The sequence below is a fragment of the Megascapheus bottae genome, chromosome 8 (assembly GCF_031878675.1).
Source record: "Megascapheus bottae isolate mThoBot1 chromosome 8, mThoBot2.hap1, whole genome shotgun sequence".
Classification (NCBI taxonomy): domain Eukaryota; kingdom Metazoa; phylum Chordata; class Mammalia; order Rodentia; family Geomyidae; genus Megascapheus; species Megascapheus bottae.
Genome location: NC_143516.1, coordinates 37,583,710 through 37,603,979, shown reverse-complemented (window position 1 = coordinate 37,603,979; position 20,270 = coordinate 37,583,710). Strand labels below are relative to the sequence as shown.

At 39.6% G+C, this 20,270-nt stretch overlaps 1 protein-coding gene across 1 annotated transcript in view; it reads left to right on the top strand.

The window, feature by feature from the left end:
- The window catches only part of Slc16a10 (solute carrier family 16 member 10), a 123,636-nt gene that overhangs the window by 67,576 nt on the left and 35,790 nt on the right, over window positions 1-20,270 (top strand). The window contains exons 2-3 of the mRNA XM_090338282.1: window positions 1,096-1,240; window positions 5,143-5,596. Of these exons, the coding sequence (XP_090194408.1) occupies window positions 1,096-1,240; window positions 5,143-5,596 (599 nt within the window). The remainder of the gene's footprint in view (window positions 1-1,095; window positions 1,241-5,142; window positions 5,597-20,270) is intronic.

Here is a 20,270-nt window from a genome sequence, read left to right as displayed (position 1 = left end):
ATAGTCATTGCTTATTGCAGTAGCTATTTCTTTTACAAAATTTGATCACTCACATATACACACATAAGCATGCTTGTCATTACTTGATTGATTGGTTGACTATAACATTTTTTTGAGGCAAGGTGTCTCTGTGTATTCCAGGTTGACTACAGATGGAGGTTCCTCCTATCTTAGCCCTTGAGTGAGTGCTGGGATTGCTGGTGTGAATTATCAGGCTGGGCTCTATTTTTTTAAAGAAATGACTTTCTTTCAATGGATTAGAAGTTGTTTAAAATTATAGATATTAAGTTAAATGCAGTCATAGGGGGATATTTAATTTCATTAAAGCACTAACATTTCAAGAATGGGGTTAAATATATATAATTGCTGTGCTAATTTAATTAGGCATTACTTTGAGCTTTGATTCAGATTTTTTTTGTGTGTTTGTGGGGGGGGCGGTCATGGAGCTTGAACTCTGGACCTGGGCACTGTCCCTGAGCTCTTCAGCTCAAGGCTATTGCCCTACCCTTGAGCCACAGCCTCACTTCCCGTTTTCTAGTGACTAATTGGAGATAAGAGACTCAGGTTCTTTAGTGCCCTGGCTAGCTTTGAACTGTGATCCTCAGATTTCAGCCTCCTGAGTAGCCAGGATTACAGGCGTGAGCCACCATGCCTAGTTTCGATTCAGATTTGTTACCAATTTATTTCAACTGTCCCCTTGTTCATCAATGTGGGTTATAGTTTGTCACTACTATATTTTTATTAAAAGGTTTTTTATTAATACTGATTTTATATCATATTTCAAATTTCATATTCAACAAACAAGTATTCAAGAAGGAAATCTCTATATGCAATCACCGGCACATAAATTTAAGAACATAATTAAAAATAAGCTGAGTCTTTGTATGTATAAATTCATATCAATCTATATATATCAGTATGTCTATAGAATATATATCCCATCATAGACTTATATGTCTATATAGATATATTTATATCTCTGAGTTTTTGTCTCACTACTATATTTTTAAAATGTTTATTACATCCAATGGAAAAGTACATATATATAAGTTAAATGTCATAATGGCCTTTCCTCTCTTTTTCTTTCTCTTCCAGCATGGGTAGGTTCTCTTTCTATGGGGATGATTTTCTTTTGCTGCCCGATAGTCAGCGTCTTCACAGACATATTCGGCTGTCGGAAAACAGCTGTTGTGGGTGCTGCTGTGGGATTCATTGGACTTATGTCCAGTTCTTTTGTCAGGTAAGAACTTTGTTTCTCCGTGTAGTTTTGAAGAATTGTTAAATACCTCTTCCTTTTCATTGCTTAAAATGTTAAAGTAGTTTACAAATTGTACTGTTATTTATATCAGAAAATTAGAACTTGACAATTTGAATACTTTTGTTAGCAATGTATAAGATTTAACTGTCACTAGAATATATGTATTCCCTGGTGCTAAGAAATATGTTTCTCCTTTTGTCTTTTTCTACTCATATAAAAATCTTTTTTTTTTTTTTTTGCCAGTCCTGGGCTTGAGCTCAGGGCCTGAGCACTGTCCTTGGACTTTCTCAAGGCTAGAGCTCTACCACTTGAGCCTCAGCACCATTTCCGGCTTTTTTCTATGTATATGGTACTGAGGAATCGAACCCGGGTCTTCGTGCATGCTAGGCAAGGCAAGCACTCTACCACTAGGCCAAACTCCCGGGCCTCATATAAAAATCTTAAAAGAATTATTTATAACTGTGAGTTATGTACAGCAGTGGCTTCAAGTTAAGGTCAGCTTATCTTAGACCCAAAGGGTTATAATAGTGTTTTGTACTGTTTATAGCTTGATATAAAAAATTAATAGAGGCAATTCAACATGTCAGGTATGTGTACAATGCATCTTGTTCAGTGACACCCTTTCATAATTTTCCTCTCCAACCATCCCATCAAGTTACTTAGTTTCATTGTCACATATGTACATTGAGTATTGTGATCAAATTAAAATCCCTTTGTATAACTACTTAAAGATAATAAAACTAAAAGAAATGGAAACAGGAGTTTTTTTTTTTTGTCGGTTGTGGGACTTGAACTCTGGGGCCTGGGTGTTGTCACTGAGCTCTTCAGCCCAAGGCTACCACCCTACTCCTTGAGCCACAGCACCACTTCCGGTTTTCTAGTTGTTAATTGGAAATAAGAGTCTCACAGGCTTTAATGCCTGGGCTAGCTCTGAACCATGATCCTCAGATCTCAGCCTCCTGAGAAGTTAGGATTACAGGCATGAGCCACTGCACCTGGCTACTAGCAAGATTTTTAAACTAATCCCTAGACACAAAATTTTTATTTGTGCTTTAAAAATGAACCTGTTAGGCCTGGCACCATTGGCTCATGCCTGTAATTCTAGCTACTCAAGAGGCTGAGATCTGAGGATTGCAATTTGTGACTAGCTCAGGCTGGAAAGTACATGAGACACTTATCTCTAATCTCTCTCTCTTTCTCTCACACATACACACACACACACATACACACAGGCTAAAATATTTAAGTACCATTGTAAAATGACGTAGTCAAATGTACATTAAAAATTTTTTAGCCGGGAGGGTGAGGGTGGGGGGAGGGAAATGGGGATCAAGACATGAGAAAGGGTATCAATGTATGTGAATTAATGCGCCTTCTATCTGGCGAATATAATGTAACCCTTCTATTAATTACAATAAAAAATATATGAAAAAAATTTTTAGCTGGGAATTTAGTGGCATAAACCTGTAATCCTAGCCACTCAGGATGCTGAAATTTAAGGATTAAAGTTGAAGTCAGTCCAGGCAGAACAGTCTACAAGATTCCATCTCCAATTAACTACCAAAATGCTGAACTAGAGGAATGGCTCAAATGGTAGAGCACCATCCATGAGCAAAAATGCCTAGCAAGAGTGCCCTGAGTATAGCACAAAATCAAGAGCAGGACAAATCAGCAAAATGTGTGTGTGTGTGTGTGTGTGTGTGTGTGTGTGTGTGTGTGTGTGTGTGTGTGTGTTTAGTGTTAGCAGCTGGTTCTGAGGCTTGAACTCTGGGCCTAGGCTCTGTCCCTGAGCTCTCTTTTGCTCAAGGCTAGTGCTCTGCCACTTGAACCACAGTGCCTCTTCTTGCCTTTTCTGAGTAGTTTATTGAAGGTAAGAATCTTTGGGGCCGGTAGTATGGCCAAGTAGTAGAGTGCTTGCCTCTCATGCATCAAGCCCTGGGTTCAATTCCTCTGTACCACATACCGAGAAAAGGCCAGAATTTGTGCTATGCTCAAGTGGCAGAGTTCTAGCCTTGAGCAAAAGTACTTAAGAACAGTGCCCAGGCCCCTGACTTTAAGCCCAGGATTAGCAAAAAATAAACAAACAAACAAAAACTCACAAATTTTCCTGTGTGGGCTAGCTTTGAATCACCACCCTCAGATTTTAGCAACTCCTAAGTAGCTAGGATTATCAGTGCCTGGCTAACAAAACTTGATGTCAGTGGACTATATATCTGTCATAAGACTCTTCTTACAAAGAGCTGATGGGCACATTACTGTAACAGCTCCAGTTCTCTAGTAATACCCTTCCTTGCACTGTTTGAATAATCCTCAGAGAAATACCCTTTTAATATGACTCTGTGGTAGCAGGAAGTAATTCTTTTATTTTGAAAATCCTTTTATTATTTATTTTTTGGTGATACTGGGCTTGAACCCAGGGCCTCATGCTTGCTAGGCAAATACTTTACCACTTGAGCCACTCCCAACTGAAACTAATTTTTTTTTGCCAGTCCTGGGGCCTGAACTCAGGGCCTGAGCACTGTCCTTGGACTTTTTCCTCAAGGCTAGCACTCTACCTCTTGAGCAACAGCACCATTTCCCATTTTCTAGAGGTTAATTGGAGATAGGAGTCTTAGGTCCTTTTGTGTCCAGGGCTGGCTTTGAACCTCCATCCTTAAATCTCAGCCTCCTGAGTAGATAGGATTACAGGCATGAGCCACAGCACCCGGCACTTGTAGTCATTTTCAATAGTTTTTTTTTTTTTTTCCAACTGCCTGGTACAGAGGTGCTGCTAGTAGAGATTCAGTCAAGGGTGATCAGAGTGAAAGACTTGGGAAAGCCTAAAAATAACCTCTGAGCCTGATTTGAAGTTGGTGTTAGCTAAGGATTAATTGAAGTGGGGAAGAGAATCTCAGAGAGAGGATTGCCAACATACCGTGATGTTATCAGATTTTAGAGTTCCCTCTGATTACCTCTGCATATTGCTAGATAAGCATTATTATCTAAAATGTAATTATTAACCAACTTTATCTACCTTAGTTTCTAATAAATTGTTTGCCTTTACTGCTGATAGAGCCTTTTTATTTGGACTTTTCAAAAACAATTTAATTTTCTTTTACTCCTTACCTTTATTGCTTCAAACATGAACACTTGAAATGATTTTTTTTGCCAGTCCTGGGCTTGAGCTCAGGGCCTGAGCACTGTCCTTGGACTTTCTCAGGGCTAGAGCTCTACCACTTGAGCCTCAGCACCATTTCCGGCTTTTTTCTATGTATGTGGTACCGAGGAATCGAACCCGGGTCTTCATGCATGCTAGGCAAGCACTCTATCACTAGGCCAAACTCCCGGCCCATTTGAAATGGTTATTTTGTACTATTATTTAGTGACGTTGTAATTCTTTAATCATTCATTATTCCTTGAGATATAGATGGACTTAAACTGGGATCACCAGTGAAGACACTTAATTCAGTCTTTCTGCAATCAGGATATGATTTCTAGTTATCTTGCACAATGCTGGGAAGAGTGTAATACAGGGCAAAGGTTGGTCTACAGTCTTTAGGCCAGCAAAAATGAGGCACACAACTGTTCATCAGTGCCAATGTTCCTGGGAGACTGTTGCAAATGCAGCCTTTTCTTTAACTGGATTTCTTAGTCATGCAGTCCTGTGGAAATGCTTTAATCACAGTTCTTACCCATGTGCCTCACCAGAATCCATGAAAAGGGAAAACCAATGACCTTAATGGTTATGTTTACCACTCAACTCTTGATTTCTTAAGTTTTTCTCCTTTGTCTTGGTTAATTTTTTACTTACAGAAAATATATGCTTAACTAAAACTTACTTTTATTATATAGTTTTATTACAAATATAATTAATAATTAAAAAGTTGCTTTTCATCTATTTACAGTTCCATCGAGCCTCTCTACCTTACTTATGGAGTCATATTTGCTTGTGGCTGCTCCTTTGCATACCAGCCTTCATTGGTCATTTTGGGACACTATTTCAAGAAGCGCCTTGGACTGGTGAATGGCATTGTCACAGCTGGCAGCAGTGTCTTCACAATTTTGCTGCCTTTGCTTTTAAGATTTCTAATTGACAGAGTGGGCTTCTTTTCCACCCTGAGAGTTCTTTGCATCTTCATGTTTGTTCTCTTTCTGGCTGGCTTCACTTACAGACCTCTTGTTTCCAGTGCCAAAGATAAAGAGAGTGAAGGTAGCAGATTCTTTTTCTTTTCCAGAAGAAAGTTCAGTCCTCCAAAAAAATTTTTCAATTTTGCCATCTTCAAGGTGACAGCTTATACAGTGTGGGCTGTTGGAATTCCAGTTGCACTTTTTGGATATTTTGTGCCGTATGTTCACTTGGTGAGTATACATACTTGCTGGTAATTGACATTGTCTTCATACATGGAAAACTTAGAAAAGAATGCTAGGTCTGGTTAATGTTGGCCTCAGGCATTGCCCTTGTAATTTTGGGGATTTGAAATTAAAGATCTTTCAATATATAGTCAGTTCATCCATCAAAGCATTAAACAGAGTCTGTTTTATGGGATGAGTTGGAATTTTAACCCCCCCCCAAAAAAAACAGCTATTACCTTGGACCAAATTATATCAATATAATTTTTCCAATGGCAAAATCAGCTTCTTTATAGTAGAAGAAGAATTTTCAGTATTAAAATATTTGCCCTTCGCAAGATTTGCTCAAAAGTGCTCATGAGGGCCTGGGATCATGGCCTAGTGGTAGAGTGCTTGCTTAGCATACATAAAGCCCTGACTCAGTTACAAATGCACAGATTAAAAAAAAAATTTCAGAAGAGGTGCTGAGGCTCAAGTGGTAGTGTGGGACAGTGCCCAGGTCCTGAGATCAAGCCCCAGGACTGATGACCAAGAAAAAAAAAAGGTCATTGCATATCATAAATGATACACAAAGGTAGCACACTTTAATTTTTTTGTCATGTGATCTTGGGTCTTTTTTTAGCTTCTAATCTGCTTTGAACATTCATGAAGTTGTTCTTTTAAGAGTTTTGGTGACAATTTGTAACAGCCATTTAAAGAATTACTGGCATTACCAGTGCAGCTATAGTAACTACATCCTAAAAGTTCAGTTTATGCTCAGTTCACAAAGTGATTACACCTGAGAAAATATGGTGGTACACATATCTAAAATCTAACAGCAAATCAGATTTCTCAATTCTTGCTTTCTTCTTACCAGGATAGTGGGAGGAGCAATGAGGACAACCAATGGGCAGACATGGAAAAATGCTAAGAAAATGTTAGTGCTCTGGGCCACCTGGCATTTTTCAGAGACAGAGATATGTAGAAAAATTATCTAGTATACAGCAATTACTTACCTTGTCCTTTTTCATACTTTTAAGAAAATGCCTCTACAGGACACAACATTAACCTTCAGAAGTCAGTAGCCTTCTTGCATACCAACAATACACAAACAGAAGGCCAAATCAAGAAAATGATCCCATTCGCAATAGCCCCCAAAAGAATAAAATAATTAGGAATATACTTAACCAAAGATGTAAAGGAATTATTCAATGAAAACTATAAAAGCCTAACAAAAGAAATTAAAGAGGACACCAGGAAATGGAAAGGAATCCCATGCTCATGGCTAGGGAGAACCAACATAGTGAAAATGGCTATACTGCCAAAATTGATAAACAAATTCAATGCAATCCCCATCAAAATCCCAAAGACATTCTTTACTGAACTAGAAGATACAATCCAAAGGTTCATATGGATCAAGAAAAGACCTAGAATAGCCCAAACAATTGTAGGCAAAAAGAGCAATGCTGGCGGTATTATAATACCAGACTTCAAACTCTACTATAGAGCCATAATAACAAAAACTGCCTGGTATTGGCACAAAAACAGACCTGAAGATCAGTGGAACAGAATAGAAGACCCAGAAATAGAACCACATACCTATAGGCAACTTGAATTTGACAAAGGAGCCAAAGATATACAGTGGAACAAACACAGCCTGTTATTATTGGTGCTGGCAAAACTAGGCAGCCACATGCAGAAAACTAAAAATTGACCCTAGCCTTTTGTCATGCACAAGCATTAACTCAAAGTGGATCAGACCGCAAACTGTGAAACTGCTACATGGTAAAGTAGGAGAGACACTGGAACTCGTAGGCACAGGCAAAAGATTCCTGAACAGAACCCCAGGGTCACAACAGATTGGAGAGAGACTCAATAAATGGGACTACCTAAAAATAAAAAGTTTCTGTACAGATAAAAAACATAGTCACAAAAGTAGAGAGACAGTCAACCAACTGGGAAAAGATATTTACCAATAATACATCTGACAAATGCTTAATATCCAGTATCTACCGGGAACTCAAGAAACTAATGCCCCCCAAACCCAATAAACCATTCACTAAATGGGCAAGGGAACTAAAGAGAGAGTTATCAAAAGAAGAGGTTAAAATGGCAGAAAGGCATATGAGAAAATGCTCATCATCCATAGTCATAAAGGAAATGCAAATAAAAACAACCCTAAGATACCACCTTACCCCAACAAGAATGGCCAAGATTTTGAACTCAGACAATGACAGATGCTGGCAGGGTTGTGGAGAAAAAGGAACCCTACTGCACTGCTGGTGGGATTGTAAACTAGTTCAGCCAGTCTGGAAAGCAGTGTGGAGGTTTCTAAAAGGACTGAAAATTGACCTTCCCTACGATCCTGCCATACCACTTCTGGGCATCTATCCTGAACATGATGACCCAAGATATTATAAGGACTCCTGCTCAGCTATGTTCATCTCTGCACTATTCACAATAGCCAGTCGATGGAAGCAATCCAGATGCCCTACTGCAGATGAATGGATACAGAAAATGTGGTATATATACACAATGGAATTCTACATAGCCAACAGACAAGATAAAATAATGGCTTTTTCAGGGAAGTGGATGAATCTAGAGCAAATCATGTTGAGTGAGACAAGTCAAGACTTAAGGAACAAAAGGCGCATGGTATCCTTAATATGTGGCTATTAAATCCAAAGAGTACAAGAGTGAGGACTCAGTAGTTGCAAACCTAATGTTATGGACATTGTACTGGAAATGTAAACACATCTACATAGATATAAAAATCTATGACTCTATAGACATAATGTTTTAGTACATAAATTAGTATGTATCTATGGCATACAAATCCTCAGCCTAATTAATAATTATGTTCTAAAATCTAAGTGCCAGTGATTGTGTATAGAGATTCCCTTCTTGAATACTTGTTTGTTAAACACATCATTTGAAATATGATGTAAAAATCTATGTTAATAAATTCTTCAATAAAAAAGAAAATGCCTCTAAAACATCTGAATCTAATTTTAGATTTTAAAATAGTTAGAATAGATTACAGAATAGTTAGACTATAGATCCAACAAGGAAGAATCACCTTGACCAACAGTTTCTCAGTCAAGAAAACATTTATAAGTCCTTTATCAAAGATATTAAAGATACGAATTCCAACAATAGGTAGGAAGATAGCGCTGAGACAATAGGGACGCTGTGTAGCTCTCTCGCACAAAAAGAACCAGGGAATCCCACGAGCCAACTACCTTAAAAAAATCCACAACAACAAACTCAAGAAGCAATGGAGAAGGACTCAAACTGGAAAAGAAACCCAGATAAAGCTTACATCCAACTTTCACAAAGAATTAGAACTGTGAGGACCCCTCCCCTACCCCTTGCAGCCTGCTCCAAGCTGGGAAAGCCACAGCATGCTGGGCCCGGCCCAGCCAGCCACAAAAACCAGCATAGATGTGGCCAGCAAGTGGCAGAAGCCAGACACAGGAACCAGCGCAGACCAGACCAGCAAGCAGCGGAACCCAGACGTGGACTACAGGCAGTGGCAGAGATCCGAGTAGAGTGAACAATTCTCCAACACTGTGGAGCAGCCCACAGCCAAATGCAGAGGAGTGAGTAGCTCAGCGGGTTCCCCAAACCCATCGGGAAAGCAGAGCTGGTGGCGAGCTATAGAACTTAACTCAGACCCCTCCACCCACCCGAGAAAGACTGGCAAGGACAGGGGGGCAAGGAATTTAGAATCCTGTCCCTTCCCGCAACAGCCTTCTCCCCCAGCCCATTAACTGGAGACATGCGGGCAGGCGCTAAGAACCAGCACCCCACTAAGGAAGGCGGGGGTGTCCCAGCCCTCACTCTCCCAACAGCCTCCTCCCCCAGGCCTCGGACTGGAGACTGACAGGCAAGCAGGCGGGCGCTAAGACCCAGCACCCCACCAAAGGGGGCAGAGCTGTCCCAGCTCATCCGCCCAATAGGTTCCTCTCCCAGGCCACTGGATCTGGAGAGTGGGGGGCACTGAGACCCTGCCTTCCAACAGCAGGTGGGGTGTGCGGGAGTCTAGGAGCCAACATCGGTCCCATTCAAATCTTGAGCTGGGTAACCTTCATCTGGGAATCCCCAACAAGACAGCACCATGGGGTCCCCCCCACAGTCACAGACTCTCTGACAAAGCAGCGGAAACACAGCAGGGAACTGAAGGGTGTACCAGTAGCCAAGCTCACCTTCTGAGAATCAGAAAGGCTCCGCTCTGCCCATGGAGTCCATGTCCTTGGCTGGGCCCCGCTCCTGGGAACAGAGCAGAAACCAGCTGGTCTAGCTGAGAGCTCTTGAAAACTCCCAAACTCCTGCCCCTGGAAACAACGCAGGAAAACCAACCATCCGCCCAGTGTGCTGAGACTGAAGCACGCAGACCAATCCCACGGCCCACTGTGAGGCCACTGGTTGAGCTAAGAGCTAGTCATGCAGCAGCACACAGCCTCTGGGAATAGGCCAAACACCTGCAAAAACTGCAACCTCTGACCTAGTCAGCAGAGGAATCAATTTGGCCGAGAAGCACAGGTATACACAGATTCCTAGAACCACCAGTCCCAATCCAAGTAAAGACCGCCACCTACCGACCACAGAGCAAACTACAACAACAGTTCTCAATGCCTAGGAGAATGCAAAGATGAATTAAGACATACATAAACAATCAAAGTCCAACGCAAAGCCCAAAAGGAAACAAGAGTGAAGGGACGAAAGAGATGTCACCATCCCAAGAAATGACACCTGAAGAGACTCAATATGACTCAAATCAAGGAGATGATTTTGGAAATGACTAACAAAATTAAGGCTGAATTCCAAAAACATAAGCAAGAAATCTCCAAGGAACTCTTCGAATTCAAAAGAGAAGTGGAAGAAAAGTTCAATGCCCTCTCAGCAGACATGATCAGCTCAGTGTCCACACTTCAAGCAAAAATGGAGGCATTAAGCAGCAGATTGACTGAGATGGAGAATAGAACATCAGAAACGTAACATCAAACACAAGATCTGGAACAGAGAATCACCACCTTGGAAAAATCGATCAGAATCCACCAGAGAGAACTCTAGGACCTGGCAGATGCAGCAAAGAAGTCTAATCTTTGTATAATAGGGATTGATGAGGGCGCAGAATTTCAGGACAAAGGAATGCAACCCTTATTCACCAAAACCATAGCAGAGAACTTCCCCAAACTCAAAAGGGAAAATACTCACATTATCGAATGTTTCAGAACCCCAAACAGGCAAGATCCTAGAAGGAACTCATCTAGACATATCATAGTAAAGACACTAGACCCGAATACCAAGGAATTGATCTTAAATGCTGCCAAAACAAAGAAAGAGCTATACTACAATGGAAAAAAAATTTGAATTACAGCAGATCTCTCCACGCTAACCCTAAATGCAAGAAAAGCTTGGAAAAGCATCACTGATGTCCTGAAGACCAATAACTGCCAACCCAGAATGATATATCCAACAAAACTAGCATTTACATTTGAGGCAGAAACAAAAATATTTCACACCACAGAGAAGCTTTATGAATACGTGCACACTAAACCAGCGTCATAAAAAATATTAATCGAGAACAAATTGTAGAACATCAAGAACCCCCATCAAGTAGCAAATATCTATAATTCACTAAACAGAAAAGGGGGAAAAAAGAAAGAGAAAGAAACTTAGAAGTAAAAATAAATAATGACAATGGACACTGACCACTTCTCCATAATTTCCCTAAATGTAAACGGGCTGAACAATCCACTCAAAAGACACAGAGCAGCAGACTGGATTAAGAAATACCACCCATCCAAATTAATGCACAATCTATCTGGCAAATATCATGTAATTCTTCTATTAATTACAATAATAAATATATGAAAAAAAAGAAATACCACCCATCCATATGTTGCCTCCAAGAGACCCACCTCACCGCCAAAGACAGAAACAAATTCCAAGTGAAAGGATGGAAACAAATTTTCCACTCCAATGCACCATGCAAAAACGCAGGAGTAGCAATCTTAATCTCAGACAAAATTAACTTCTCAGTAAAATTAGTACATAAAGATAGAGACGGCCATTATATATTAGTAAAGGGTACAAATCCATGCCCATAATATTACAGTTATAAACATTTACTCCCCCAACACGGGAGCACCCAAATTCGTCAAACAAACTCTCTTAGAATTACAGAACAAGATAGACTCAAACACAATCATAGTGGGAGATCTCAATACATCACTCTCAACAAATGACAGGTCAACTCAACAAAAGTTAAGCAAAGACACCATCAACTTAAACGACACCGTAGCCCAGCTGGGCTTAACAGATATACACAGAGTCTTCCACCCAACGGCGAAACTTTTTACATTTTTCTCAGCAGCACATGGAACACACTCCAAAATAGATCATATAATAGTTCATACAGAAAACTTAAGCAGATTATGACTGACATAATCCCATGCATTCTATCAGACCTCAGTGGAGTCAGACTAATTCTGAACAATGCAGTCAAAGTCAAAAAGCATTCAGTCACTTGGAAGCTGAACAACATACTTCTGAATAACTCCTGGGTAACAGATCAGATCAGACATGAAAATAAAAACTTCCTTGAATGTAATCACAATCAAGAAACATCACAAAGGAACTTATGGGACACAGCAAAGGTAGTACTAAGCGGCACATTTATCACACTGGAAGCGCATATTAAAAAGACAGAAGAAGAGCATGTAAATAACCTAAAAAACAAACTGAAACACCTAGAGGAGCAAGAAAAAGTTAATTCTAAAACAACTAGAAGGACAGAAATAATAAAAATAGAATCAGAAATATCAGAGATTGAAGTAAGATCTACTATACACAAAACTGATAAATCAAAAAGTTGGTTCTTTGAAAGAGTCAACAAAATAGACCACTGGCAAGATTAATCAAAAAAAGAAAAGGGAGACTCATAAACAAGATTAGAGACCCCATAAGTACAATCACAACTGATTTCCAAGAAATTCAGTCCATAATGAATAGGTACTACCAGGGCCTATATTCAAAGAAACAAGAAAATCTAGTAGAAATGGATGATTTCTTAAATATAGGCTACCCACACTGAACAATGAGGAGGTAAACAAATTGAATAAACCAATCTCTTACAACAAAATTGTGGAAGCAATCAGGGAAATGCCAACCAAAAAGAGCCCAGGTCCAGATGGATTCACTGCGGAATTCTACAAGACATTTAAAGATGAAATAACACCTATACTCTTGAAACTCTTCCAAAAAATAGAAGCAGAAGGAGCAATACCAAACACATTTTATGAAGCTAATATTACTCTCATCCCCAAAACAGAAAGACCCAACAAAAAAAGAAGACTACAGACCTATCTCTCTATTGAACACAGATGCAAAACTCCTCAATAAAATTTTAGCCAACAGAATCCGGAAACAAATTTAAAAAAATCATACACTATGATCAAGTAGGCTTCATTCCACAGATGCAAATCAATCAATGTAATACATCACATCAATAGAGCTAAGGATAAGAATCATATGATAATTTCTCTGGACACAGAGAAGGCATTTGACAAAATACAACATCCATTCATGTTGAAAGCACTAGAAAAAATAGGAATAAGAGGTACATTCCTCAAAATAGTGAAAGCCATATACGAAAAACCTACAGCCAGTATTATACTAAATGGTGAAAGACTGGAACCATTCACCTGAAAATCAGGAACTAGACAGGGATGCCCACTCTCTCCACTTCTCTTCAATATAGTGCTGGAACCCTTAGCCAAAGCAATAAGGCAAGAAAAGGACATCAAAGAGATCCACATAGAGAAAGAAGAAATTAAACTATCCCTATTTGCAGATGACATGATCCCCTACTTGAGTGACCCAACAAACTCCACTCCCAAAATTCTAGAATTAATAAACTACTTTAGCAAAGTGGCAGGAAACAAAATTAACCTTTAGAAGTCAGTAGCCTTCTTGTACACCAACAATACACAAACAGAAGGCCAAATCAAGAAAATGATCCCATTCGCAATAGCCCTCAAAAGAATAAAATAATTAGGAATATACTTAACCAAAGATGTAAAGGAATTATTCAATGAAAACTATAAAAGCCTAACAAAAGAAATTAAAGAGGACACCAGGAAATGGAAAGGAATCCCATGCTCATGGCTAGGGAGAACCAACATAGTGAAAATGGCTATACTGCCAAAATTGATAAACAAATTCAATGCAATCCCCATCAAAATCCCAAAGACATTCTTTACTGAACTAGAATATACAATCCAAAGGTTCATATGGAACAAGAAAAGACCTAGAATAGCCCAAACAATTGTAGGCAAAAAGAGCAATGCTGGCGGTATTATAATACCAGACTTCAAACTCTACTATAGAGCCATAATAACAAAAACTGCCTGGTATTGGCACAAAAACAGACCTGAAGATCAGTGGAACAGAATAGAAGACCCAGAAATAGAACCACATACCTATAGGCAACTTGAATTTGACAAAGGAGCCAAAGATATACAGTGGAACAAACACAGCCTGTTATTATTGGTGCTGCAAAACTAGGCAGCCACATGCAGAAAACTAAAAATTGACCCTAGCCTTTTGTCATGCACAAGCATTAACTCAAAGTGGATCAGACCGCAAACTGTGAAACTGCTACATGGTAAAGTAGGAGAGACACTGGAACTCGTAGGCACAGGCAAAAGATTCCTGAACAGAATCCCAGGGTCACAACAGATTGGAGAGAGACTCAATAAATGGGACTACCTAAAAATAAAAAGTTTCTGCACAGATAAAAAACATAGTCACAAAAGTAGAGAGACAGTCAACCAACTGGGAAAAGATATTTACCAATAATACATCTGACAAATGCTTAATATCCAGTATCTACCGGGAACTCAAGAAACTAATGCCCCCCAAACCCAAATAAACCATTCACAGATGGGCAAGGGAACTAAAGAGAGAGTTATCAAAAGAAGAGGTTAAAATGGCAGAAAGGCATATGAGAAAATGCTCATCATCCATAGTCATAAAGGAAATGCAAATAAAAACAACCCTAAGATACCACCTTACCCCAACAAGAATGGCCAAGATTTTGAACTCAGACAATGACAGATGCTGGCAGGGTTGTGGAGAAAAAGGAACCCTACTGCACTGCTGGTGGGATTGTAAACTAGTTCAGCCAGTCTGGAAAGCAGTGTGGAGGTTTCTAAAAGGACTGAAAATTGACCTTCCCTACGATCCTGCCATACCACTTCTGGGCATCTATCCTGAACATGATGACCCAAGATATTATAAGGACTCCTGCTCAGCTATGTTCATCTCTGCACTATTCACAATAGCCAGTCGATGGAAGCAATCCAGATGCCCTACTGCAGATGAATGGATACAGAAAATGTGGTATATATACACAATGGAATTCTACATAGCCAACAGACAAGATAAAATAATGGCTTTTTCAGGGAAGTGGATGAATCTAGAGCAAATCATGTTGAGTGAGACAAGTCAAGACTTAAGGAACAAAAGGCGCATGGTATCCTTAATATGTGGCTATTAAATCCAAAGAGTACAAGAGTGAGAACTCAGTAGTTGCATAGCCAGTGCTAGGGACAGGCAATGGAAATATAAACATAACTATATAGACATAAAAACCTATGACTCTGTAGACATAATGTTTTATTACATAAATTAATATGTTTCTATGACATACAAACCCTTAGCCTAATTTTGATTAAGTTCTAAATACTAAGTCCCAGTGATTGTAAATAGAGAATCCCTTCTTGAACATTTGTTTTTTAAACTTGTCATTTAAAATATGATGTAAAAATCAATGTTAATAAATTCTTTAATAAAAAATACACTAGAAAAGAGACAACTTCCTCTTCTTCCTCCTGCTCCTCCTCTTCCTCCTCCTCCTCCTTTTCTTCTTCTTCTTCTTCTTCTTCTTCTTCTTCTTCTTCTTCTTCTTCTTCTTCTCCTCCTCCTTTCTCCTCCTCCTCCTCCTCCTGCTCCTCCTCCTCCTCCTTTTCCTTCTCCTTCTCCTTTCACTGTATAGCTCAAACTGTGCTGTGTAACCCAAGCCAGCTTCAAACTCCTTCTGTCTTAACCTCCTGAATGGTGGGATTTCAGTAGTGTACCACTACACTCAATTTTTTTTTCTTCTTCCTTCTTTTGTGTAACAAGGTGAACACACTCAGAGAAATCAGTATCTCTGCTTTGCTAATACCAGACATTTACCAACGGGACAAGTGGTAGATGAGGATAGCTAGGAGCAGATCAAGTTTTGGGAGTAAAATCAGGATTTCAGAATTGAGCATGTTTTGTCTGAGCATGTGGAAGATCCATAAAAATAAAAAAGGCTGAATTACAAATATAAATTTAGGTCAGGAGGGGCCAAGAGCATAGCCTAGTGGTAGAATGCTCACCTAGCATGCATGAACTCCTAGGTTCGATTCCCTGGTACTACATACTCAGAAAAAGCCGGAAGTGGTGCTGTAGCACAAGTGGCAGAGCACTTGCCTTGAGCAAAATTGTCCAAGGACAGTGCCGAGGCCATTAGTTCAAGCCCCAACACTGGCATAATTTTTAAAAAAAAATCAGGCTGGGAGTATGGCCTAGTGGTAGAAGTGCTCACCTAGCATGCATGAAACCCTGGGTTCAATTCCTCAGTACCACATACATAGAAAACGCCAGAGTGTTGCTATGGCTCAAGTGGTAGAGAGCTAGCCTTGAGCAAAAAATGCCTAAGGACAGTGCCTAAGCCCTAAGTTCAAGCCCTAGGACTGGAAAAAAATTTAAAAAAGGAAATATAAATTAGTTATTGACATATGTGATATTTAAACTCAAGAAACTAGTACAATCACCAGTTAAATACATAAAAGAGCAAAGAAAACATTTCTTGCTTTGAGTAAAACTAGAAATGGGTCATCATTGGCTGCCAGCTATGAAACCACATTAGCCATAGGAGGATCTGTGGTCTAAGCAGGAATATTGTTCCAGCCAGAGCTCAGGGTGCTGAACCATGTAAATAGGAATAGGAAGCAAACTTCATTTCTTCATGGCTTCCTCAGAAAGAGACTCAGATAGTATTTGTCAAGAATTGATCATGTGCTGTTTCCTTAGCATGTCATGTAGCCATCACAGGATGAGTATAATAAGTATAATACCTGTGTGCTAAGGAAATGATTGAAGTCATGTTTGGCCAGGGTCATTCATTGAGTAGTTATTCTTAGTGACTGAGCGTAACTTATAGACACAATAAATCCTATATTCTTTTTTTTTTTTTTTTGGGTCATGGGATTTGATCCTCAGGACCTGGGTGCGTTCTCTGCACTCTTTTGCTCAAGGCTAGCATTCTATCAATTGAGCTACAGTGCCACTTCTGGTTTTCTTATGGTTAATTGGAGATAAGAGTCTCACGGACTGTCTGCCTGGGCTGGCATTTTACCATGATCCTCCGATCTCAGCCTCCTAAGTAGCTAGTATTACAAGCACATATTTTAATGAAGTCTATTGTGTCTTCATCAGACCATGTCAGAGATGGAAGGTAGGATTACTATTTTCAGTTATAATGGGCCCAGACCAAAATTGGTTTTGCCTTGAACATTTCTGTTCTCTCCAAACAGAACATTGCCTTTAAGTGCTGTCCCAGGACTCAGAGTATGCTTTTGTAGCCAGAGAGAGGACTCTGGAGGAAATCAGCTCTTGATATCACATATATTTATTTCTAAGCTCATCTTCAGATCTCTTATAAATATGCAAAGGTTATAGGCACACAGACTGAGTTTTTACAGCTTGTGTCAAGGAGAGCATACAACAAATATAATTTTATCTTTAATTTTGTTGTCTACAATAAACATGAAGCATAATGAAATAGAAATCGTCACACTCTATATCTGATTAACATAAAAACTATTGAAGGAAAAGGGAAAAAGGTAAACGTTAAATTTTAGAGCCACCTATAACCACTTTGGGGCCATTGATGGCTCATTAGTCTCCCAAAATATTCCTAAAGCGTTATTATGTTGGGAAACTACACCTTCCCCTCTTGTTGATATATAATTTTACCAGGTTTAGTTTTTTCATTTTATTTAGGTATCTCAGGTTTTATTTGATAAAATGTAGCATATTTTTGGATAATACCAAATTTTCACTGTAATATTGGTATTTGCTTATCAGTCAAGTCCCTGAAACAGTTTTAAGGGGTTCTGAACTCAGAGCCTTGTGCCTTGTGCTTTGCTTTTTCACTGAAGGCTCATACTCTAAAACTGATGTACGCCTCTACTTCTAGCATTTTGCTGGTGAATTGGAGATAAGAGCCTGCAGATTTTTCTGACTGGGATGACTTTGAAGTAACATTCTCAGATTTCATTCTCCTGAGTATCTAGAGTTGTAGGCATGAGTCACTGGCGCCTCGCCTAGAGTCACTGGCGCCTCGCCTAGGTTTGTTTTTGGTTGCACTAAGGGATTTGAACTCAGGTCTTCCTGTTTACTGTGCAGACACCCTACTATTTGAGCCATGCCCTCCCTCAGTATGTCCCCCTCCCCTGCCATAGTTTGTTCAAGTTGAATTAACCTAATTTTCTAGTGAGGTATAAATATGAGTTCTTTTGTGATTTTATATCTTACTGAAAAGGAGGTGTTGGAGTGTGTGTGTGTGTGTGTGTGTGTGTGTGTGTGTGTGTGTGTGTGTGAGCTCTGGGGCTTGAACTCAGGGTCTGGACTCTGTCTCTGACCTTTTGTGCTAAAGGCTAGCATTCTACTGTTGGAGCCATAACTCCACTTTTGGCTTTTTGGTGGCCAGTTGGGGATAAGCGTCTCACAGCCTTCCTGCCTAGGCTGGCTTTGAACTGTGATCTTCAGATCTCAGCCTCCTCAGGATATTTAGCATTACAGGCTTGAATGATAGGCACTCAAGAGGTGTAGGAATCTTGAGAGTGTAGTGTGGTGGTACATATCTGAACTCCAGCACTTGGGAGCCTGAGGCAAGAATATTGAAAGTTCCAGGCAAGTCTAGACCACAAAGAAATTATTTTTCATAAAAACAAAAAAAACAGTCATACAGGAAAACACCAAAAATGATCTTTTAATTGGAGGTGTCTTCTATTTATAAATATATATATCTATACACACACACACACACACACACACACACACACACACACACACAGAGGCATTTTCTTGACATTAACCAGGAGGTTCTGGAACATCTTTTTGGAGAAGCTCTTGCCTTCAGTACAGCCTATGTTGCTGTCCTTGTGCCTTTTTCTTTTTCAGTCTTTTTTTTCTGTTCTTTCCCTTCTCTACTTCATACCCATTGGCTGCTCACTTGTAGGCAGGAAGTTTTTATTCCATTGCACTTTGGAAGAATGCTCAATTTGGAGGTGCAGAATTGTTAATATGGATAGTTATGCAATCCAATTATCTCTACAGTCATGTTCATCAAACTGATTCTTGGCATAACATGATAAGAACAGTAGTAGCCAGATTTCCAACCACTGTTTAAGATTCTGTATGCCCATTCTTCAAAGCCATGCAAGCATTACTTTAAACCACAAATATACATAACGTCATGTTTTCCTGTTTTTAAAATTGCCCACTTCTTTCCATATACAGGCTGACCACCCTGCAAGATATGTTGTGTCCCTGCTTCTGTTTGATAGGAAGGAAACAGAGCTGGTGAAACCGCTTGAGCAGGATTACCAGGCTCATTATTTATAGAGCAGCCGGAGGTTGTGCTGCAGCTTCTTGAAAATATGACTCCCCCCCAGCCCCCCGGTCTGAGACATGGACTCAAATTTGGTACTTACTGCTTTTACTCTTTGGCTGTTGCTCTATCACCTGAGCAGCAACCCCTACCCCAAGAATATGGCTTTTAAATAAAATACATTAGTGTCTGCTAGTGATATATAACAGGAACAGGAGCTGAAAGGAATTGTATAGGTCATATAATTGTATTCTTTTTTCTTTGTTTTTTTTTTTGCCAGTCCTGGGCTTGGGCCTGAGCACTGTCCTTGGGTTTTCTCAAGGCTAGAGCTCTACCACTTGAGCCACAGCACCATTTCTAGTTTTTTTCTATGTATGTGGTACCGGGGAATTGAATCTGGGTCTTTGTGCATACTAGGCAAGCACTGAACTACTGGGTCAATCTCCTGGTCCCAATAATTGTATCCTTTTTGTTGCTGTTTTATAAAGGCAGGAAAAAGAACTATTTGTAAAAGTCACTAATAAAAGTGGCATAACTAAGTGTATCATCCAAGAATATCCACTAGAAAAAAACCCCAGAAGTTTATTATATCCTGGACTGTAAACATGCATTGTAGAGATAGAATTATTAGAATAATGAAACTTTTCTCATCTAGTCTTGGCTAATTCAGTCAAGGGGTGCTTTGCCTTTTGATCAGTTAGTTCTTCAGAGCTATGAATAGCAGTCACATAGATCTCCTTGTCTTCCTTTCATAGAAATACGTGGAGATTGGGGTCAGGGTTGTTGGGTGACAAATTTTCCCTGTGAATATGAACTCACGGGAGTATACTGGTGAACTAAAAGTCACTGTATACTGGGCCAGTTGTTCATTTCTGTTCACCTTAAGGTTCTGACGGGGTCATTGTTTACAGACTTCTGGATGATGGTTGTAGAACTGTGGGTACATTGTTATTGTTTGAGAATGGAATTACATAACAAGAGTCGCCT